At 41.5% G+C, this 20,008-nt stretch overlaps 1 protein-coding gene and 1 long non-coding RNA gene across 3 annotated transcripts in view; one reads left to right on the top strand and one right to left on the bottom strand.

Annotated features, from left to right (window-relative positions):
- STARD7 (StAR related lipid transfer domain containing 7) overlaps nucleotides 1-17,124 on the bottom strand; it is a 25,563-nt gene extending 8,439 nt beyond the window's left edge. The window contains exons 1-6 of one of the 2 annotated variants that reach the window (XM_045884498.1): nucleotides 16,325-17,124; nucleotides 5,354-5,562; nucleotides 4,959-5,008; nucleotides 3,390-3,500; nucleotides 3,227-3,309; nucleotides 2,674-2,773 (exon numbers count right to left, since the gene is read on the bottom strand). In XM_045884498.1, coding sequence (XP_045740454.1) covers nucleotides 2,674-2,773; nucleotides 3,227-3,309; nucleotides 3,390-3,500; nucleotides 4,959-5,008; nucleotides 5,354-5,562; nucleotides 16,325-16,644 — 873 coding nt within the window. In that variant the 5' untranslated portion in view covers nucleotides 16,645-17,124. Of the gene's footprint in view, nucleotides 1-2,673; nucleotides 2,774-3,226; nucleotides 3,310-3,389; nucleotides 3,501-4,958; nucleotides 5,009-5,353; nucleotides 5,563-12,205; nucleotides 12,324-16,324 lie in introns of those variants that run through there. The other variant, XM_045884499.3, reaches the window with a different exon arrangement.
- On the top strand, nucleotides 17,118-20,008 carry LOC135361737 (uncharacterized). The gene is made up of 2 exons (XR_010405548.1): nucleotides 17,118-17,250; nucleotides 17,586-20,008. It is a non-coding gene; the product is annotated as an uncharacterized LOC135361737 (long non-coding RNA).

Raw genomic sequence — 20,008 nt, 5'->3', positions numbered from 1 at the left:
AGGAAAACAAACAGTTGGTGAGAAAATTTTTCCTTAATGTATTTTAGTAAGTGGAAATAAATGAATTACAGAATCAGCATTTTGTTATACCACTAATGAAATAATGGATCTGAGCAATAATAATTTCTAAATTCACAAAGAAAGAGACAATCAAACATCACCTGCCTTCTAATAAAAAGTGGTCTTGCCCAAAACAACCAACCAACCTGAATCTGTTTAAGCCTCAGGTTTCATCAATAACTACCAATACCCAGGAAATAGAGGCAGGGGACAGAGGAACATGTTAAATAACACTATAGATACAATGGGGAAACACACAATCATCAAGATCCAGGACAAAGAACCCTGCTTCTTCAACAAATACAACTGCAAAAAAAAAAAGAGGGGAAACTTACTGACTTCAAAAGACTCAAGAGATAGTATGAACAAATTTTAGTGTCTGGGTCATATTTGGGTCCAGATTCTAATAAACCAACTCCAAAAAAATTTCATGGACAATCAGGAAAATTCAAACACTAACTAGATTATTTGATACTAGGGATTATTAGGACACTGAGGTTATGTTTTCAAAAATCTCTTCAAGATAAACACTTAAGTATCTACAGAAGAATTCTTCTATAGCGAAGCTTGAAACTGTTTCAAAATAATCAGGACAGCAGGAAAAGGAACAAGAAAGGATACAGATAAAACAAGTACGGCCATGAGTTGATGACTGTTGGAGCTGGGGATGGATACAGAAGGTTCATTATACTATTCTACTTCTTTATCTTTCATATACATTTCAAATTTTCCCTAATAAGAAGTTAAACAAAACACCATACCTTGGCTCAAGGATCCCATCTGGCAGTCCAAATGTAGCCACCTGGTTTTCAAGTACTCTCTGTACATGGTCAATGTAATTTATCACTCCTCTGTAATCTCAACCGTCCTTTCTAAGTGGTGACTCTGAACATATTCATGGCTCATTCCTGTCTTGATCTTAGGTATATCATGTCCTCTACACATCCTGTTGTCCTCTATCCAGTCTGCCTTTTCATAAGAATCAACTCAAATCTTACCTTTTTCGTAAGAGCTTGCCACAAATATACTAAAAGAATTTTACAGATAACTCTTACTGTTCCCCCACCTCAGCTGAAAAATTATTTATTTTATCCCTACTTAGATGCAACACACTCTGCTAGGTGCTAAACGATGCTTTAGCTGCTTCATGGTCACAATTTCTAAAGGTAGCAATGCTGGAACTCAATTCAGTTTTTTCAATTGGAAATAAATGGACAACGTCCAAATTTCAAAAGCAATGTAAAGGAAAAAAGTGAGGCCTAAGTCTGCCTCCCACACTATCTCCAGCCTGACCTAGGCTCCCCTTCATAAAGGGGACTAGCCATGGACAGTAACCTTGCTTCTTTTCGATCTTCTAAAGTAAGGACTTTCAAACATTTTTAACTATGACACACTGTAAATAATACTTTTTACACTGCAACCAGTTCTCCCTCTCAGCCTCCTACACACACATTCATACATATTTATCTAACTAAAGTCTCATGAAATATGCTTACACTCAGATGATTTCTATTCTATGTATTCTCTCTTTTTAAGCTGATCATAATGCACTAAAATAGTTTTGTCTTCCACTAATGGGGAGCAATTTGAGGTTTGAAAAACACTGCTCTAAAAATACTACACAAGTAAACACACAGATCTCCCTGTTAAGAGTCAAACACCGCATTGACTGAAATGAACCACCACTTCTCTCATATTTAAAGTCCCACTTCAGGCAGTATAAATAGAACAACTTGTTGAAAACAAAACCATACTAAAGTACACAATTCATACACCACGAAAACAAAAGTAATGGGGAGAAAACGAAGCCTTTAGTTATAAAGTGAAATACAACTAAAAACAGCAACCAGTGGAGTATGTAAACTCAACAGAAATTTGGCTAAAAAAATTAATAAAACACTCCCTAAGTTGAAAAAAATATTCTTCTCAAAGAAAGGTCAATTTTATTTTTATTTATTTATTTATTTTTTAAAGATTTTATTTATTTATTTGACAGAGACAGAGAGAGCGAGAGAGGGAACACAAGCGGGCGAGTGGGAGAGGGAGAAGCAGGCTTCCCGCTGAGCAGGGAGCTCGATCCCAGGACCCTGGAATCATGACCTGAGCTGAAGGCAGACACTTAAAGACTGAGCCACCCAGGCGCCCCCAACAGAATTTTAAAGAAGGCTGAGAGGATTAGTCTAACCCTCTCATTTTACAGATAAGGATACAAAAGTCCAGAAAGGTTTTAAGTGTTCTGCCCACTGTGGTGAAATTTTGATGGAAAAGGTGCTCCCTTCAGTTCCTAAAGAATGCTGCTAACCACAAGCCAGTCTTTTCCTGTCTCTCCCACGAATGGGAGTCAGTGGGTCATTAGTCTCTGCCCTGGGGGATCTTCCAGGTATATCACCCAATAGCAGTGGTTCCCAAACCAGGAGCATCAGCCTCACCTGGGAACTTCTTAAAAATGAGAATTCTTGGGCCATACCCAAGCACTGTATGTTAACAAGCTCCAGTGGACTCTGATGCATGCCAAGTTTGAGAACCACTGCCCTTCTCAGGTCAGACAAAAGGCATTCCTTGAGAAAATCCCAAAGCCACTACACATCCTCTCTTGGATGATGTAAAACTCACCTCATCAAATGACTTGTGGGGACGGATAACCATCTGGGATTCATACGATCTGACCCTTACAAATTCTGGAGACTCTGGAACACTAGGGTGCTCCACAGCACTGGTAAGGAGAAAAGTTAAGGAAATTCTTAGTAATGTCTACAAATAAGAAAACAGCATGAGAGCTACAGTTAAGAGGAAAATCTAAAAAGCTGGCTCTAATTTTTAAAATAAAACAGAAGAGTCACTAAAATGAATTAAAACTAGGTTCTAAAAACAAAGTGAGTTTCCTTGGTGATTCCTGGCTCACTAGGCTTCATGTTGAAGAAAAGAGCACTTCTTTTTTTAATTATCAACACTAAGGAACTAAAGAAATGGTTTAATGAAAAGCGTACATAGATCCCTTCAATCTTCCTAGACTGTGGTAACCAGTCACAGCCCACTCATGTTCTAGCTGGGATGGATGGGGTACTAGCATCACTCGTAACAGCACTGAGAACATGCAAACTCCCACCAGACATATGAAGGACACAGTTAAAGGAACTCAGCAGGAGCCACAGGTAACCACACATACCGTGACACCAACACCATCACATTGTTTTCCTGATCCACGCTATACCGTCGAACATAAACATAATCCCGAGAGTACATCGGATACTGAAGAAAAGGATAGGCAGAATTAGTGTTATGCCCCACGTGGATGTGATAAAAGTAAAAACAGTAGTAAAAATACTCACAGGAAAATGGGTTACCCAGTGAAGAACCTCAGAACCACTAACCACATCCCTCTCAATCACTTCCAGCTTGATTACCAGGGCATCCCACTTTTTTCTATATTCTGTATCCAGCTGCAGAAAGAGAAAAGATATGAAGACCCAGGTAATCCAAAACAAAGTTGCAGAAGGTTTCTCCAGATGCTTGGACCTGACCCAAGGACCTTATTCTGAAACAGTAACCTGACCTAAAAGTGGCAAAGTGTGAAAGACAGGGCTGTGTTTACTAGAGATAAGTCTTTTAAAATCCTTTCTTATAGGCCAACAGCATTACCTTGAAAGTTAATATTTAAAAAAAAAAAAAAAAAAAGGGCGCCTGCGTGGCTCAGTCGTTAAGCGTCTGCCTTTGGCTCAGGTCATGATCCCAGAGTCCTGGGATCAAGCCCCCCGTCGGACTCCCTGCTCCGCGGGAAGCCTGCTTCTCCCTCTCCCACTCCCCCTGCTTGTGTTCCCTCTCTCGCTGTCTCTCTCTCTCTGTCAAATAAATAAATAAAATCTTAAAATAAGACAAAGCAAAGGAAAACATAAGAAAAAAAACACTGTGATAGACAGGTCTCAGGAAAATGTAATAGGTAGTGATATAAACGTGTAAGGGCAAAACAATTTTTTAAAGTTTTAAACAGACAAAAATACCCAAAGTATGAGCAGACACCTCACACAAAGAAATGCAAGTAACATATTTTTTAATTTCTAGCATGACTAGTACGTAGGGAATTTCGAAATAAGACGTATCATATACATCCAAACCAACCAAATGAATTGGTAAAATTCAGTGCTTGGGGGGAAGTGTGCACTTGCGTATTACTAGAGGGTGTTACAATCAATTAGTTCCAGAAAGCCTGACAAAACAGTGAAATATCCAGGAAGGAAAATAATTTTTTTTCTAGAACTCTGGATGATCCCATCTCCCCTTTTCATACGTTTCCCAAGGAAGAAAGCAGTCTTCGAAGAGACACTCTTCATCTTTACTAAATAAATACCTTCACTATGGAAATGTTCCAGATTCCTAAATCCTGACTGGATTTGTACTGAAGAGGAAAATGCTACAAAGGACATCATTGGGTCAACAGATAAAAACCAGAATAAAAGCAGAAGATTACATAAGAGCTGCATCCATGTTAAATTTATAGACTTTGATAATGACACCATGGTTAAGAGAATATGTCTAATTTTAGGAAATATACATTGAAGGATTCTGGAATAAAGGGCCACAAATATAACTTGCCCTCAAAATTATTTAGGAAAAAATAACTATAAAACCTTGTAAAATATACTAAAAGCACTCAAATACAATCCTCTATTTAATCTTCCCAAGAGCCCTGTGAGAGGACAGAATTGGTCTCATCCCCACTGGACAAAGAATGGTAAGCCCAATGTTTACCCAGATGCTATCTGACATGAGATGAAGGGTACAGAGACAGATGGATGTACTGAAACCATGTCTTCTGAGTCAAAGAAATTATTCATGTGGACAGTAGTTGAGTGGATTTCTAGGCTTAGAAGCTCCAAATCTGAGAAGAAAAATTTACTCACCTGAACATTGAAGAACTGCCGAGGTGTCACATCTGTGTAGGTTCCAAAAACTAGAATGACAAGAAGAACAAGAGATGTCTGCCACACCCTCATCACTCACCTTATTCCTATTGCTTAACTGCATTTCAATTATAGAGTACTGACAGATCTTAAAGGCAGATTCAGAAACTAGACGTCATATGGGGCAGCAAAGTAAGACAAAGACAACCTACAGCAAAGTATAGTAATGAAGACACTGAAATGCTTGTCATCTGGGAGAAGAAAAACAAAAAACAGGAAACCATGGCAAATTTTCTGAGCAACAACCAGAACAGTTTAGAGAGTATAAAGAACACAAGTCCTGCAAATCTGGGCAATCACAGAAAACACCTGCAAGGCAGCCAAGCTGGGCTCACCTCTGTACTGGTAAAGGTGGGTGCCTGTAATAGGGCGCCGCCAGAGCTTAAAGTGTTTCTTATCCATCACCATTTCCCATGGCTGTTCTTTGCCCCCTGAATCTTCATTTCCTTCTCTCTGTGATTTTGGTTCTGGAGGGTGGCATTCAACTCCAGAGCGCTGAAACATATGTGACATTTCCTCCAACCGTTTCATTTCATCAACAGATCTGCAAAAGGAAAAAAATAAAAGGAATGGTGCAGGTGGTTGTAGTCAATCCTTGTCCATACACTGACTTGTATAAGAATGGTGTGGGTTGGGGCGCCTGTGTGGCTCAGTTGATTAAGTGTCTGCCTTCGGCTCAGGTCATGATCTCAGGGTTCTGGGATATAGCCTGCATCGGGCTCCCTGCTCAATAGGGAGCCTGCTTCTCCCTCTCCCTCTCCCACTCCCCCTGCTTGTGCGTGTGAGCTCTCTCTCAAATAAAGAAATAAAATCTTAAAAAAAAAAAAAAAAAAGAGTGGTGTGGGTTTAAAACAGTATAAAGTGTAGTGAAAACTCGAGTTCCTGAGTTTGAATCCCAGTCCAACATTCATTAACTAAAACACTACTTAGTCTCTATTCTTAATCTGTAAAATGAGGATAATAACAAGACCTACCTCAAGGGTTGATTATAAAACTTAAACAATTACATATTTTCCCTCTTTTAAAAATGTAATTCACATTCCATAAGAATCATCCTTTTATAGTTTACAATTCAATGTTTTTTAGTATACTCACAAGGTTGTGTAACCATCACCACTAATTCCAGAACATTTTCATCATCCCCCCAAAAAACCTATACCCATCAGCAGTCACTCCCTAGTCCTGCCTCCCCATAACCTCTGACAACCACTAATCTATTTTCTGTCTCTATGAAGTTGCCTATTTTGGACAATTCATATAAAGAGAATCATACAATATATAGTCTCTAGTATCTGGCTTTTTTCACTCAGCATATTTTCAAGGTTGATTCATGGTATACTTTGTTCCCTCTTTTTCTGGCTGAATATTTCACCGAATGGATATATCACATTTTGTTTATCCATTCATCAGGTGATGGGCATTTAGGTTGTTTCTACTTTTTGGCTATTATGAATAATAATGCTATAAACATTTGTGTATAAGTTTTTATGTAGACACAGGTTTTCAGTTCTCTTGAGTAGGTTCCCAAGAGTGGATCTGCTGGGTCATAGCAACTCTATGTTTAACCTTTTGAGGAAGTGCCAAATTATTTTCCAAAGCAGTTGCACCATTTTATAGTCGTAACAATATATTAGGGTTCCAACTGCTTCACATCCTTGCCCACACTTGTTATTAGACAATAACTATCTTCCGGATTCTAGCAATTCTAGTGGGTGTGAGAAGTATATTTCATTGTGGTCTTTGATTTGTATTTCCCCAGTGACTAATGATGCTGAGCATATTTTCAAGTGCTTATTGGCCACCTGTGTATCTTCTTTGGAAACATACCTATTGAAATCTTTGCCTATTTTTAAATTGGGTTGTCTTTTTATTGTTGAATCGTAAAGAGTTTTTATATACTCTGAATAATAGTCCCTTACCAGATATGATTTAAAAATATTTTCTCGCATTCTGTGGGTTGTCTTTTCACTTTTTTGATAGCGACCCTTGATGAACAAGTCTTTAATTTTGATGAAGTCCAATTCATCTACTTTTTTGATTACTTATGTTTCTGTATTACAGCTAAGAAACCCATCACTTCCTAATCCAAAGTCATAAGGACTTACATGTTATTTTCTTCTAAGAATTTTTAGTAGTAGAAAAGAGTTTTAGTATTAGTTTACACTTTGATCCATTTTGAGTTAATTTTTGTGTATGGTGTGAGGTAGAGGGTCTAAACTCATTATTTTGCATGTGTATCTCCAGTTGTCCCAGTGCCATCTGAAGACTATTGTTTCCCCATTGAATTGTCTTGGCACTTTTGTTGAAAATCAATTGGCCATAAGTTTAAGGGTTTATTTCTAAACTCTCAATTTTATTCCAACAATTTATAGATCTATCCTTATGCCAGTACCGTATCATCTGAACTACTATAGCTTGCTATTAAGTTTTCAAATCAGGGAGAGTGAGTCCTCCAGCTTTGTCCTTTTTCAAGACTGATTTGACCATTCTGGGTCTTTTTCATTTCCATCTAAGTATCAGGATCAGCTTGTCAATTGGCACAAAATAGTGTGCTAAGATTCTGACAGGGATTGTGTTGAATTTACAGATCAGTATGACTAGTATTGCCATCTTTACAATATTGTCTTCCAATCATGAACACAGATCTTCCATTTATGTGTTTTAAAATTTCTTGCAATGATCTTTTGTAGTTTTTAGCAAAAACATGGAGTACAATGTTGAATAGAAGTGGTGAGAGCAGACATCTTTGTCTTATTCCTGATTTCAGGGGAAAAGCTTTCAGTTTTTCATCACTAAACTGTTAGCTGTGTTTTTTGTAGGTGCCCTGTATCAAATTGAGGAAGTTTTGTTCTATTCCTAGTTGTTGAATGCTTTTTATTTTCTTTTATCATGAAAGGAGGTTGGACTGTCAAATGCTTTTCTGCATATACTGAGATGACTGTGTGGTTTTTGTCCTTTATTCTATTAAGGTATTGTATTAAACTGATTATTATATGAATTAACCTTGCTTTCCTGAAATAAATCCCACTGTTCCTATTCCTTTTAATATATTACTGGATTCCATTTGTTAGTATTTTGTTTAGAACTGCCTAAAGCTTTAAAACATTCAAGAGGGGCGCCTGGGTGGCTCAGTTGTTAAGCGTCTGCCTTCGGCTCAGGTCATGATCCCAGGGGTCCTGGGATCGAGCCCCGCATCAGGCTCCCTGCTCCGCTGGAAACCTGTTTCTCCCTCTCCCTCTCCCCCTGCTTGTGATCCTGCTCTCACTGTGTCTCTCTCTGTCAAATAAATAAATAAAATCTTTAAAAAAAATAAAAAATAAAAAATAAAACATTCAAGATATTTATTATTATTAAACATTCCATATATTTTTTGTGTTGTTTTATACCTTTTAGGGACGTATACATATAAAGACAAAGGCATACAATACAACTAACTGGGATAGATAATCTGGGGGACAGAGGAGATTTCAACTGGGCAAAGGTAGAGAGGAGGCTTTACCTATATTTTATTTCTTAAATATAACTATTTGGGGGTGCTTCGGTGGCTCAGTTGGTTAAGCAACCAACTCTTGGTTTGACTGAGATCATTATCTCAGCATCCTGAGATGGAGCCTTGCATAGGGCTCTGCACTGAGCAGGGAGTCTGCTTGGGATTCTTTGTCCCAGCCTCTCCCTCCCCCTCTGCGGCATGTGCGCTCTCTCTCCTTTTAAAATCAATAAATAAACTCTTTAAAAAATATATAACTGCATTTGTAACATTCACGTTAAAGTCTTTTTATATATCTGAAACATTAAGTTGTTTGTTTGTTTTTTTTCTAAAGAGAGAGCACGAGGGGGTGGGCAGAGGGAGAGGGAGAGAATCTTAACCTTACCCACATGGAGCCTGGTGAAGATTCTCTCTCCCTCTGCCCACCCCCTCACACACACCAGTGCTCTCATTCCCTCTTTCAAATAAATAAAATCTTAAAAACAAACAAAAAAACCATGGCTTGTATTTTCCCCTTAACCTTTAAATAGCAGTTAGGAAACAAAGATTGCTGGCTATCATATACAACTCCTGCTATTCAAGACTGAAGAAGACACTACTAATATACTCTTTCTGAAATGCCCACTCCTCTTCAACCTTCAAAAATACGTAAGGTTCAAGGTTAACTTCCAGGCAGAGTTGACCATATACATTTACTTTTATTCCGTACAGACACATATCACATTATATTATAATTAATTCATCTTTGTATCTGCCTCCTTTACTAAACTATGAATTCCCTAACGTCCCAGAATCAGTCTCTTTCATATCTGTATTTCCAGCTCCTAGCAAATAAGTACCTGGTAAACATCAGGCACTCAAATGTTTACTGAATAAATTGAGTAAATATGAAAGTAGGCCCCGATAATTCAAGTTCTTATTGAAAGATTACATTAATACATTACTTTAAAAGCCAAAAATTCAAAGTCATACTGGTAACCCAAGATTAAAAGTTTAGAGCAACCCAAAGTAATGGTGACTATAAAGATCTGTGTTCCAGTCCTGACTCTGCCAACTGGCTGTGTGATCTTTTTTTTTTTTTTTTTTTTAATTTTATTTATTTGACAGGGCGCCTGGGTGGCTCAGTTGGTTAAGCGACTGCCTTCGGCTCAGGTCATGACCCTGGAGTCCCAGGATCGAGTCCCGCATCATCGGGCTCCCTGCTCAGCGGGGAGGCTGCTTCTCCCTCTGACCCTCCCCCCTCTCATGTGCTCTCTCTCTCTCATTCTCTCTCTCTCTCTCAAATAAATAAATAAAATCTTAAAAAAAAAATTTATTTATGTGACAGAGAGAGAGACAGCAAGAGAGGGAACACAAGCAGGGGCAGTGGGAGAGGGAGAAGCAGGCTTCCCGTGGAGCAGGGAGCTCAATGCGGGGCTCGATCCCAAGATCCTGGGATCATGACCTGAGCCAAAGGCAGGCGCTTATCGACTGAACCACCCAGGCACCCCACTGGCTGTGTGATCTTATGCAAGTCATTCTACCTGTAAAGCCCTCACTTTTTCCTCCTATAGTTAGGACATTATTTCTTGAAGGTTTCTATTAGCTCTAAAATTCCATTTCTCTGAATTTTAAACTTTGGACTTTGATGAAAATATTTATACAGGGGACATTTTGTTGTTTTGACTGCCCAAAATCTTGTCATATTGAGGAGAATCCCAAAATAGGTGGGATACAGCCCCCTCTCAAGCCCTAGCAGTTAGAGCACAGCACCTAATTTAAGTGAGGTTAATTAGACACTTCTGGTAGAGGGTATGAATCTTGAGGAAATAATACAAGGCACAGGATCTTTTGGAGATTATTCTCAGTGATTTTGAAGGAGTTGAGTGTCCAGCAGTGCAAGCAATCTAGGGAAAACAAAACCAGCAACACTGCCCTGAGGAGATTATCCCTACAGCAGGTCTTGGCTGTTCTCTTGGCCAACCTGTATTCTGGCCTTCTTGTCAATGCCCTGAGTGACCTAACACCTTTAATTAATCCCTTTGATTAATGCCTTTCGGCTTAAGTCAACCAGTATCAGCTTCATTTGCAACGAAGAACCCTAGCCAATACAATTTATACTGATGTTCTGATGAAAAAAGTTTAACCATTTTTTAATTTGAATTAAAAATTGCAAAACAGGATTCACTGCTACCACTGCAAACGCATATAGAAATAGGGAAGGAACTTTACAATACACAATAGGATCTTTCATGAGAAAGCAAAAGGAAAACCACAGCTAGACTTGCTTAGAGAACAATTCAGGCATCACATGGCACCAATTATGACACTTTTCAGGACTAGTAAGTCATTCTTCAATAAAAATTAAGCACCATCCTTGAATGTCATTCTTATCATATAATGAAGAAGGGCAGAAATGCCTTATTAAAACTACATCAGAGGGGCGCCTCGGTGGCTCAGTCGTTAAGTGCCTGCCTTCAGCTCAGGTCATGATCCCAGGTCCTGGGATCGGGCCCCACATCAGGCTCCCTGATAAATGGGAAGCCTTCTTCTCCCTCTCCCAGTCCCCCTGCTTGTGTTCCCTCACTCGCTTTGTCTCTGTCAAATAAATAAATAAAATATTTAAAAATTAAATAAAATTACATCAGGGACTCATAAAATTACATAGTAGTAAGATTTTAAGAAATTAAACTATATGACTATATGCAGTATTTTTTTAAGATTTTATTTATTTGTGAGAGAATGAGAGTCAGAGAGCATGAGAGGGAGGAGGGTCAGAGGGAGAAGCAGACCCCCCGCCGAGCAGGGAGCCCGATGAGGGACTCGATCCCGGGACTCCAGGATCATGACCTGAGCCGAAGGCAGTTGCTTAACCAACTGAGCCACCCAGGCGCCCTATATGCAGTATTTTTAATGGCCTGCTAAGGTGGTACAGAGCTTCAGACCCACTGCTTAATCAACCTCTCCTATATAATTAAAAGGTCACTAGATGGCCTTGATTAAAATTATGAGACTAAGTCCCCAGAGGGGGAGAAAAATGTCTTGTGAAGAATGACATTCATTCTTGAAATACAATCTAAATGCTGACTCAAGACCGCATCATGAAATGCAAATGATTCTTGTCCCCAGATTCAACAACCTCTGAAGGGTCTCAACTTCTAAATGCTGACATAACAGACATAATTAGCACACAGGTGCCCAAAGTGGGCATGTATGTGGAAGAAGGAAAACCTCTCACCATACATCTCTTTGGCCTGCTGCGCCAAATCTTGTTTGGACATGGTGGGTGTCTAAACCTTGTTATCTGAGACTTAAATAATAAGAAAGGACAAAAGAGATTATTCCCAAATAGTAACAGCGGATTAGTAAGAGGATCAAGAAAAGACACCCAATGCTTCTCTTTCTCCAAAACTAGTCATTTCAATATGTGAGAAAGGCTGGCCTTAAAGGTATGGAAGCCGAAGGCATAAAACTATTAAAACAGAGTAATAAGTATAACCAGTTTTGGCTCATATAGGAAGGAGGTCCTGACGTTAGTATATAGAGTTTGATATAAAGGTCCAAAATGATTCAAATGAAGCCATCCCTGTAATTAGTAATTTCAGCAAGACAACTGCCTCATTTCACATAATCCCTTCCTTAAATTCCAAATCACTGTCAAAGTTAGGGACTTTCAAGTATAACTGTCATGAGACATAAGGAATACAAGACATCAGGGCACCTGGGTGGCTCAGTCCTTAAGCGTCTGCCTTCGGCTCAGGTCATGGTCCCAGGGTCCTGGGGTTGAGCCCCGTATCAGGCTCTCTGCTTGGTGAGCCTGCTTCTCCCTCTCCCTCTGCTGCTCCCCCTGCTTGTGCGTGCTCTCTCTCTGTGTCAAATAAATAAATAAAATCTTAAAAAAAAAAAAAAAAGAAATACAAGACATCAGCTAGTTCATTGCAATTCTGGGCCAACTGGTTAATGGTAAAATAATGAAGACAATGTAAAAAATTCACGTCAGGTTTTATGTAGTTCTGATGATCTAAGGTAAAAAAATCTTTAACTGACAGTGGCAAAAAAGAAAAAGGTTTTTTTTTGTTGATCATTTATTTAATAACATAATGAAAAGTTGAAATTGTTGTAAATGCCCTGACAGACAAAAATGGGAAACAACAATTTTCTTTATGAAATTTACTGGCACTTATTTACTCAAATTTCTGGAGCAATGGGCTGTAACTTTTTTAAAAAGAGGAGGGGCTAATGGAACATTTTCCCCTAGCCTTTCATATTTCTTAACTTCCTTCCTCTTTTTGTTCCTGTAACTTTTTTTTTAAGATTTTATTTATTAGGGCACCTGCCTTCGGCTCAGGTCATGATCCAAGGGTCCTGGGATCAAACCCCGCATCGGGCTCCCTGCTCGGCAGGAAGCCTGCTTCTCCCTCTCCCACTCCCCCGCTTGTGTTCCCTCTTCGCTGTGTCTGTCAAATGAATAAATAAAATCTTTAAAAAATAAAAAAAGATTTTATTCATTTGTCAGAGAGAGAGCACACGTAGGAGCATGCACAAGCAGGGGGAGCGGAAGACAGAGGGAGCAGACTCCCCTCTGAGCAAGGAGCCCCATGTGGGACTCAATTCCAGAACTGTGGGATCATGACCTGAGCCGAAGGCAGACTCTTAACCAACTGAGAAACCCAGGCGCCCCTCCTGTAATTTTTTAATGTTCCAAAACAATAAAAAATTACTATTGTATTTTTCCATAAGATCTGCCTTGGGCTCAAAGGACGAGTGATTCTGTACCAAAAATAGTGACTGAAAGTTATTCTGTTTGACTTAAGTGAAACCAATTGGGTAAGAATCCTAGACCAACCATTAAAAGACCTGATTTCTACACCTGTCCCCCATCAATCAAAGCCACTTTGTACAAATTACTTCTTTTCTCAAATTTTCTTCCTGTTGCTAGATAAATGAGATTCTATTTGTGAAGATGTTCTTAAGCACAAGAGAACTGAAAGTAAGGTTATTCCTTTTCATTCTGAATAGTACTCAAATAACATAAGAAAAAACACATACCACATTAAAGCACACATTCAAAGATAGTACTAGGAAAAGACGGTACAGAAACAGCACAGAAAAACCAAATGTTGTGATTTAGTGGCCATGGTACAATCATGCTCTTCTTCCATTATACAATGGAAAAAAAAATGCACTTGTCCTGAGGCACATTCAATTGTGCTCCATTATGGAAGCCACCCAAAATCCTTTCACTAGAACAAAATCTAAGATGTTCTAAACTAGGGGCCCCTGGGTGGCTCAGTCAGTTGAGTGCCTTTGGCTCGGGTCGTGGTCCTGGGGTCTTGGGATGGAGCCCCGCGTTGGGCTCCCTGCTCAGCAGGAAGCCTGCTTCTCACTCTGCCCCTCCCCCTGCCCGTGCTCGCTCTCTCTCAAATAAATAAAAATCTTAAAAAAAAAAAAAAAAAAAGATATTCTAAACTAGCTATGACAACCTCAGCAATGACTCCTTTTTTTTTTTTTTTTTAAAGATTTTATTTATTTATTTGACACAGAGAGAAAGACAGCGATAGAAGGAACACAGCAGGGGTAGTGGGAGGGAGAAACAGGCTCTTGGCTGAGCAGGGAGCCCGATGCGGGGCTCGATCATGACCTGAGCCAAAGGCAGACGCTTAACGACTGAGCTACCTAGAAGCCCCAGCAATGGCTCCTTTAAAGTAAACTGAATACTTAAGCAAAGAAAATTAACCTGAATCCGAAATGTTTTATTCAATAAAAGACAAAATATTAGAAACATGAGAAACCTACAGAACCACTTTACAATCAAGATACAGTTAATAGCATATTTGTCGCCCTAGAAGGTAACAAGCATTTTTTTAAAATTCGCAAAATGGACACCATCCAATTTTAAGTATATGACTGAATTCAGGCTTGAACTGGAAAATTAAGTGTAAATGAAAGCCTTTGCTAAATAACAACTCTGGAGGATCAAAAAGGCACCTTATGTGTTCTGCCTGACCTTAATCTGAGTTTATGATATTCCCAAGTGGGTTAACAGAGAGCAATACCTTTTCAGGAGTTGGATTTGAATAAAAAATGTTTGAACTGCCCCTAGGTTTCAGAGACAGCCCAAAAAGGTGAGAGAGGGAAATAGAAGGAATATGGGGCCTGGTGATCAACTGGTCTCTTTCTGCCACAATGGGTAGTAACTACTGACTCAAATGTTTACCACATTCATTTTTTATCTCGTTTTTTTTTTCCTAGCTCCTGCTAATGGCAGACTTACTAAACAGAGGCTCCAGGATATACTATCCATAAAAACACATGAAGTAAGCCAAAGAATGTCATCTACCACCTAGGCCCCCAACACTATTCAATTCCCACCCAAAAACATCTTCCCTCTCTTTTGCACCAGGTAGGCCTTTTCTGGTCTTTCTCCTCTTCCTGGGAATTTTCCTCTCAAATTTGACTACTGTGGAACACGGCTGTTTCATCATCAAAAACAGAATGAAAATTCAAACAGTTAATTGATAATTTAATTTAAAAGTTTTCCTCCCATAAATATTCTCACACCTGAACCTGTTTCATTAGACCAATGGACAAGTTGCAAAATACTAACAGAAATTAGGCAAACTCCCTATCATGCTTTATTATATTAACATTTTTGTGAATAAGATTGTTATAGTTTTTTGTTTTTGTTTTTTTTAAAGATTTTACTTATTTATTTGACAGAGAGATAGAGAGACAGCACAAGTAGGCAGAGTGGCAGGCAGAGGGAGAAGCAGGCTTCCCGCTGAGCGGGGAGCCCGATGCGGGGCTCGATCCCAGGATCCTGGGATCATGACCTGAGCCGAAAGCAGCCACTTAGCCGACTGAGCCACCCAGGTGCCCCAAGATTGTTATAGTTTTAAATTTATATCCTCAAGGTGGACGTTTAGTGACTAGTAAATCTTCTATTTACTTATATACTAATAATATCTACTAATGCAAGAATCAGAAAACCAGTCTAGGACCAACCACCTATTTTTGTAAAGTTTTATTAGGAAACACAAATTTAGGAGGAAGGGAGAGCAGTTTAGGAACATCGGTTAAAAGGAAAGAGAGACATCGTAAAGTGAGAGTTAAATCAAATCAGAGCTAAATCATGACATTACTTGAAAACTGTTAAGGGCTCAGATTTAAAACCACAGATTAACAAATTCAATCAGTGGTACTGCATTTTTTCACACAGAAGTTTTGATGATGACAGCGTGATTTCAGAGCCTAATGAAACAGTATTTCCTAAGTTCCAGCTAAAGCAGCAAAAATCTGACCTAATTTTTGCAGGTTAAAATGTCTGAGCCCCTGGTTTATCTGAGGAAGACAAAAACCCCTTCCAGCCACAAGAGTCACGATAACAAAAGAGCTCTCCCGGCATTTCTCACGAAATCCCATGAGGAATGAAGTAATTTCATAATTGCATAACCATACCCTTAGGTCAAATTTAAAACCTATTTTGAGTTTGCACCTTTCTGGATGAGTTAGAGATTACGTGAACAATGGGTTACCTTCAATATCTAATGTATTTTTTACAACGTTATTTCTTCAGTGTCACGCTCCCTATTCAAAGTCTTCCCTCCTACGCTAACCTATACTTCGTTATTTCTAACCCGACAAGTGAAATTAACACAGAGAGGCAATAAAAACGTGATTTGCTAAAACAGGATCAAGTTACTGCAACGCCACTTCAAGTACCACCGGGTAAACGCGAGACACTGAGCCAAAAGGCAGGCCCCAGGGTTCGACGTGCCAACCTCCCAACCTGACCGGCCCCCACCCCAGCGAACACAAACGACTTCGCCGCCCCGCTCACCTCTGCAGCTCCTCCTCCTGGATCCTCTCCTCGTCCCACACGAACACGCCAGCGAGCGCCGCCATCAAGGCAGAGGCATGGCCAGGGCGGCCTCGCAGCCGGCGCCAGAGGCGTCCGAGGAGGACGCGGCGCGAGCTCTCCGAGTAGAGGCGGCCGTACAGCTGCGCGATCTGCTGCGCGCGCCGCACACGCAGGCCCGTCACGAAGCGACACTGATTGGCCAGCAGGGCGAGCAGGCCCCCGCCCCGCGCCCCCGCGCGCCCCACCGCCGCCGCGCCCGCCAGCCAGGCGGCCAGGGCCGGCGGCCTCCGCAGGAACATGTCGTCTGCGCGCGCTCCGCCCAGACTCCCCCTTACTCACCCCCCCCCGGCCGCGCGCCCGGCGAACTAGGCCTCAGAGGGCAAAAGGAACGAGCCCTGGAAGGCGCTGCGGCCTGATGCCAAGTGCTCCTAACTGGCCGACCCCGAACTCGTCTCACGATCTAACAGGCTTTTCATCTCTCTCTGCAGCAACCGCTGAGGAAGAGTCCCCTTTGCGGAGAGAGTCGGTCATGGCACAGCAGCGGGGGTGGCCCCGCAACCGCTGCCAAGAGGCGTTCGTAGGCTAGGGCCGCGAACCCGACGGACCGACGCCGGTCAGCCCCGTTGGCCCCCTGCCTCCTTGGCGTCCTCAACCCGGCTCCAGGGCTCGTGGTGTAGAGCGCCTGGGAAGCAGCGAGGTGGGCGGCTCAGTCGCGGCAGCAGGTGAGGTCCCAAGCGTTCCGCGTCCGCCACATGCGCTGCTCGCCTACAACCTACCCTCTTCGCGGCCGCCCGGGTCCTGATTGGGCGCGGCCCGGGCTCCTCGGTGCTGACTGGCGCTGCCAAGGACTCGTCACCGCTCCTTCCCGCCCCTTCGCGCAGCGTGCCGGGCCCCTGGCTAGCAAGGTAGGTGGCGCGCCAGAGAGCTAGTCAAGGGCGCCTGAGATTGACCCGCAGACCCGCCATATTCCCGCCACCCGACCCCACCCCGCGGAGGGGCGCGACCGAGTGCCAGTTCGGTTCCTGCGCGGTGCTCTATTCGTCTGAGAGACGGGGGAGCGTCGCCTCTTTTAGTAATTTGAGTGTAGGGTGGGACGGGGTCTCGGCATTTCCTCTGCGGAGTGCTGGGGGTGTCCAGGTTAGGGGGGAGGGCGGGGGCGGGACGGTGTAGACGCGTTTGGTGAATGGAGACCCTGCTGAGACCTAGAAGAAGCTGCCATCAAAACCTTCGATCTCTCCAGCTGGCTCTGCTGCAAGGTACCGAGACAGTCTCCGAGGATCAGAGTCTTAGCACTCATCTTCTCTCCGCGAACCCCACGTCGCTAGAGTGGGCCGTTGTGACATCCTTAGAGCTCAGGACACTTTACAGAGAGTTACGTGGGCAGGTGGCCTGTCGCAGGCTGGAAATGCGGAAGCCTCTTGGTAAAAGGGCAGCAGAATGGAGTTACTTAGGGCAGATGCCCCAGTTCGGCTAGTAGCTGTCCGACTCCCTTGACTCAAAGGTAACAGCGTGAGAAGGTGAACAAGTTTCCTGAAACCTACTTCGCACCACCCATGAGCACCCTGGCTAAATGACCTCGAAGGACATTATTATTCTGTACCCAAAAATGAAACTGTTGGATGTCCAGTAGGAGAACCTTACACTAAATTGTTTCCTTAATTTTTTTACAGTTACATTAATACCTTAGGGACAAGAAAAAAATATTGATACAAAAGGAGTTGTGCTCATTCCAAGATAATGCATTTAGGAATTTTACTCTTACTGTAGCTATTTGAGCAATTGTAGGTGTTCTTAATAAAAAGTGTTTCTCCAAAAAGAAAAAAATTAAGCTTTACTGGACGCTGAAATTTAGATCTATCCCGTCCAGACTGTCTGATTTTACTCTGGGGATTCCTATTGATATTTCTTTTCCCTTGAAAGCAAGTAAGGAGAAGGGGTATATAACAAAATAGTATTTGAAGCTTTGTTGAGTCAGGCTTTTCTCAATGATGTGAGGAGGTATGGGGAAAGAGGTTGAACTTTCCTACTGTCTTGCTTCCGTTGATTAAAAGCTTAGCTCTTCTGCTGGTTTGGGGGTTTGGGGTTTTTTTTTTTTTTTTCTGTTTTTGTTTTGTTTATCAAAATGTATTCTCAGGAACTCCAGCTGAGCCACTCTAATCTAGCCATTTTTCTCCATCTCTATTGCCTCTTTTCCTTCAGTACATAAACACAAGTCCACCTTCAAAAAAGCTTTGGAAAAAAAAGACTTTTAACTCCTCTTTCCAGATACCACCTTTCTCTTTCTTTTCAGAGCTATGATTTTGTTTAAGAGAATGGCATAAATAAGCTTGCTGTCTCCATTTCTGTGCCCACTTATCAATTCTTCCTCTTTAGAATTTTATAAATCAGTTTGTTCTACACCATTCTCTCTTCCACTTTTTTGTTTAGGTCCTAACAGTATTCTATAGCCTGACCTCCCTTCCAATCTATTATCAACAAACTGTTTTTGCTTGTGTATCTCCAGAACAAGTTGAAAAACTTTATTCCCTTTGTATATTTTTAAGTTGACCCAAAATTCTTCATCATGAGCTTGTCTTATGTAAGTTAGCTTCTGCCTTTCAGACCCACCAAAACATTGAGTAGGCCCAGCAATAATTCATTAGTAAGACGGAAGTAGTACATCCAGAATTGGGTATGAACAGGATCAGAGGCACAAGTAAGCTATACCAGCAGGTGGCCTAGACATCCATATCATCTACCATTTTGGACCAAAGCCTCTCCATCAGCCCATACGTATGGCTGCATAGGAAGTGACAAAAGAGGAAAAAAAGCAAAACTTGATTTGCAGACAGGTCAGAATGGTATGTGCGTACAAGCAGAAAATGAACTGTGGCTGTACTGTAGCCCTACCCTGAGGTGATCTTGAAAGACAGTGGCCAGGGAAATTCTGCCAATGAATAAATCCTCTCAGTGGTACACTTGGCCATTCACTTTGTGTGGAAAGAAATGTAACCATAGTTAGAATATATATGGACTGGCAGTTGGCTTGGCTGGTTGATTCGGGACCTGGCAGGAGAAAGATTAGAAAGATGAAGGATGAGACGGTCTGGGAGACCCGTATGTATTTAGATGGACTTTGTGAGTGGGCACGAAGTGTGCAGATGCCCACCCGAGAGTATCTACCAAGAAGGAGGCACTAAACAACCAAGTAGAAAGAATGACTCACCAACTGATGTCAGATGCTATCAGCCACTTCAGTACCAGCACAGTGGGCATGTGAATGGAGTAGCCATAGTAGCAGGGATGGGAGTAATACATGGACCCAAGAGCATGGGTTCCCACTCAAAGGCTGATGCCACTGCTGACTGTCTAGCCTTGCAGCAATGAATCCAATGCTGAGCCCCCCAAATGGCAGTATTCCTCAAGGAGAGCAACCAGGTGCTTGACAACATTGGATACTTTCCACCCTGGAAATGGCATCAATTTATGTTGACTGGAATGACTACATTCTGGGTGTGGTTTGCCCCTTCTGTCTGTGGGGCCTCAGCCAGCACCAATATCTTCAGTGTTGATTGAGTGTCTGACCCATTGACATAGGATCCCACATAAAAATGCATCAAACCAAAGGATCCACTGCACAGCCTTGGAAGCAGGACAGTGGCACATGACCATGGGATCCACTGG

This window comes from Mirounga angustirostris, unplaced genomic scaffold, assembly GCF_029215605.1.
Source record: "Mirounga angustirostris isolate CCGP_5_RB_7025 unplaced genomic scaffold, mMirAng1.0.hap1 SCAF_10, whole genome shotgun sequence".
Classification (NCBI taxonomy): domain Eukaryota; kingdom Metazoa; phylum Chordata; class Mammalia; order Carnivora; family Phocidae; genus Mirounga; species Mirounga angustirostris.
This window is presented reverse-complemented; position numbering and strand designations above follow the sequence as displayed.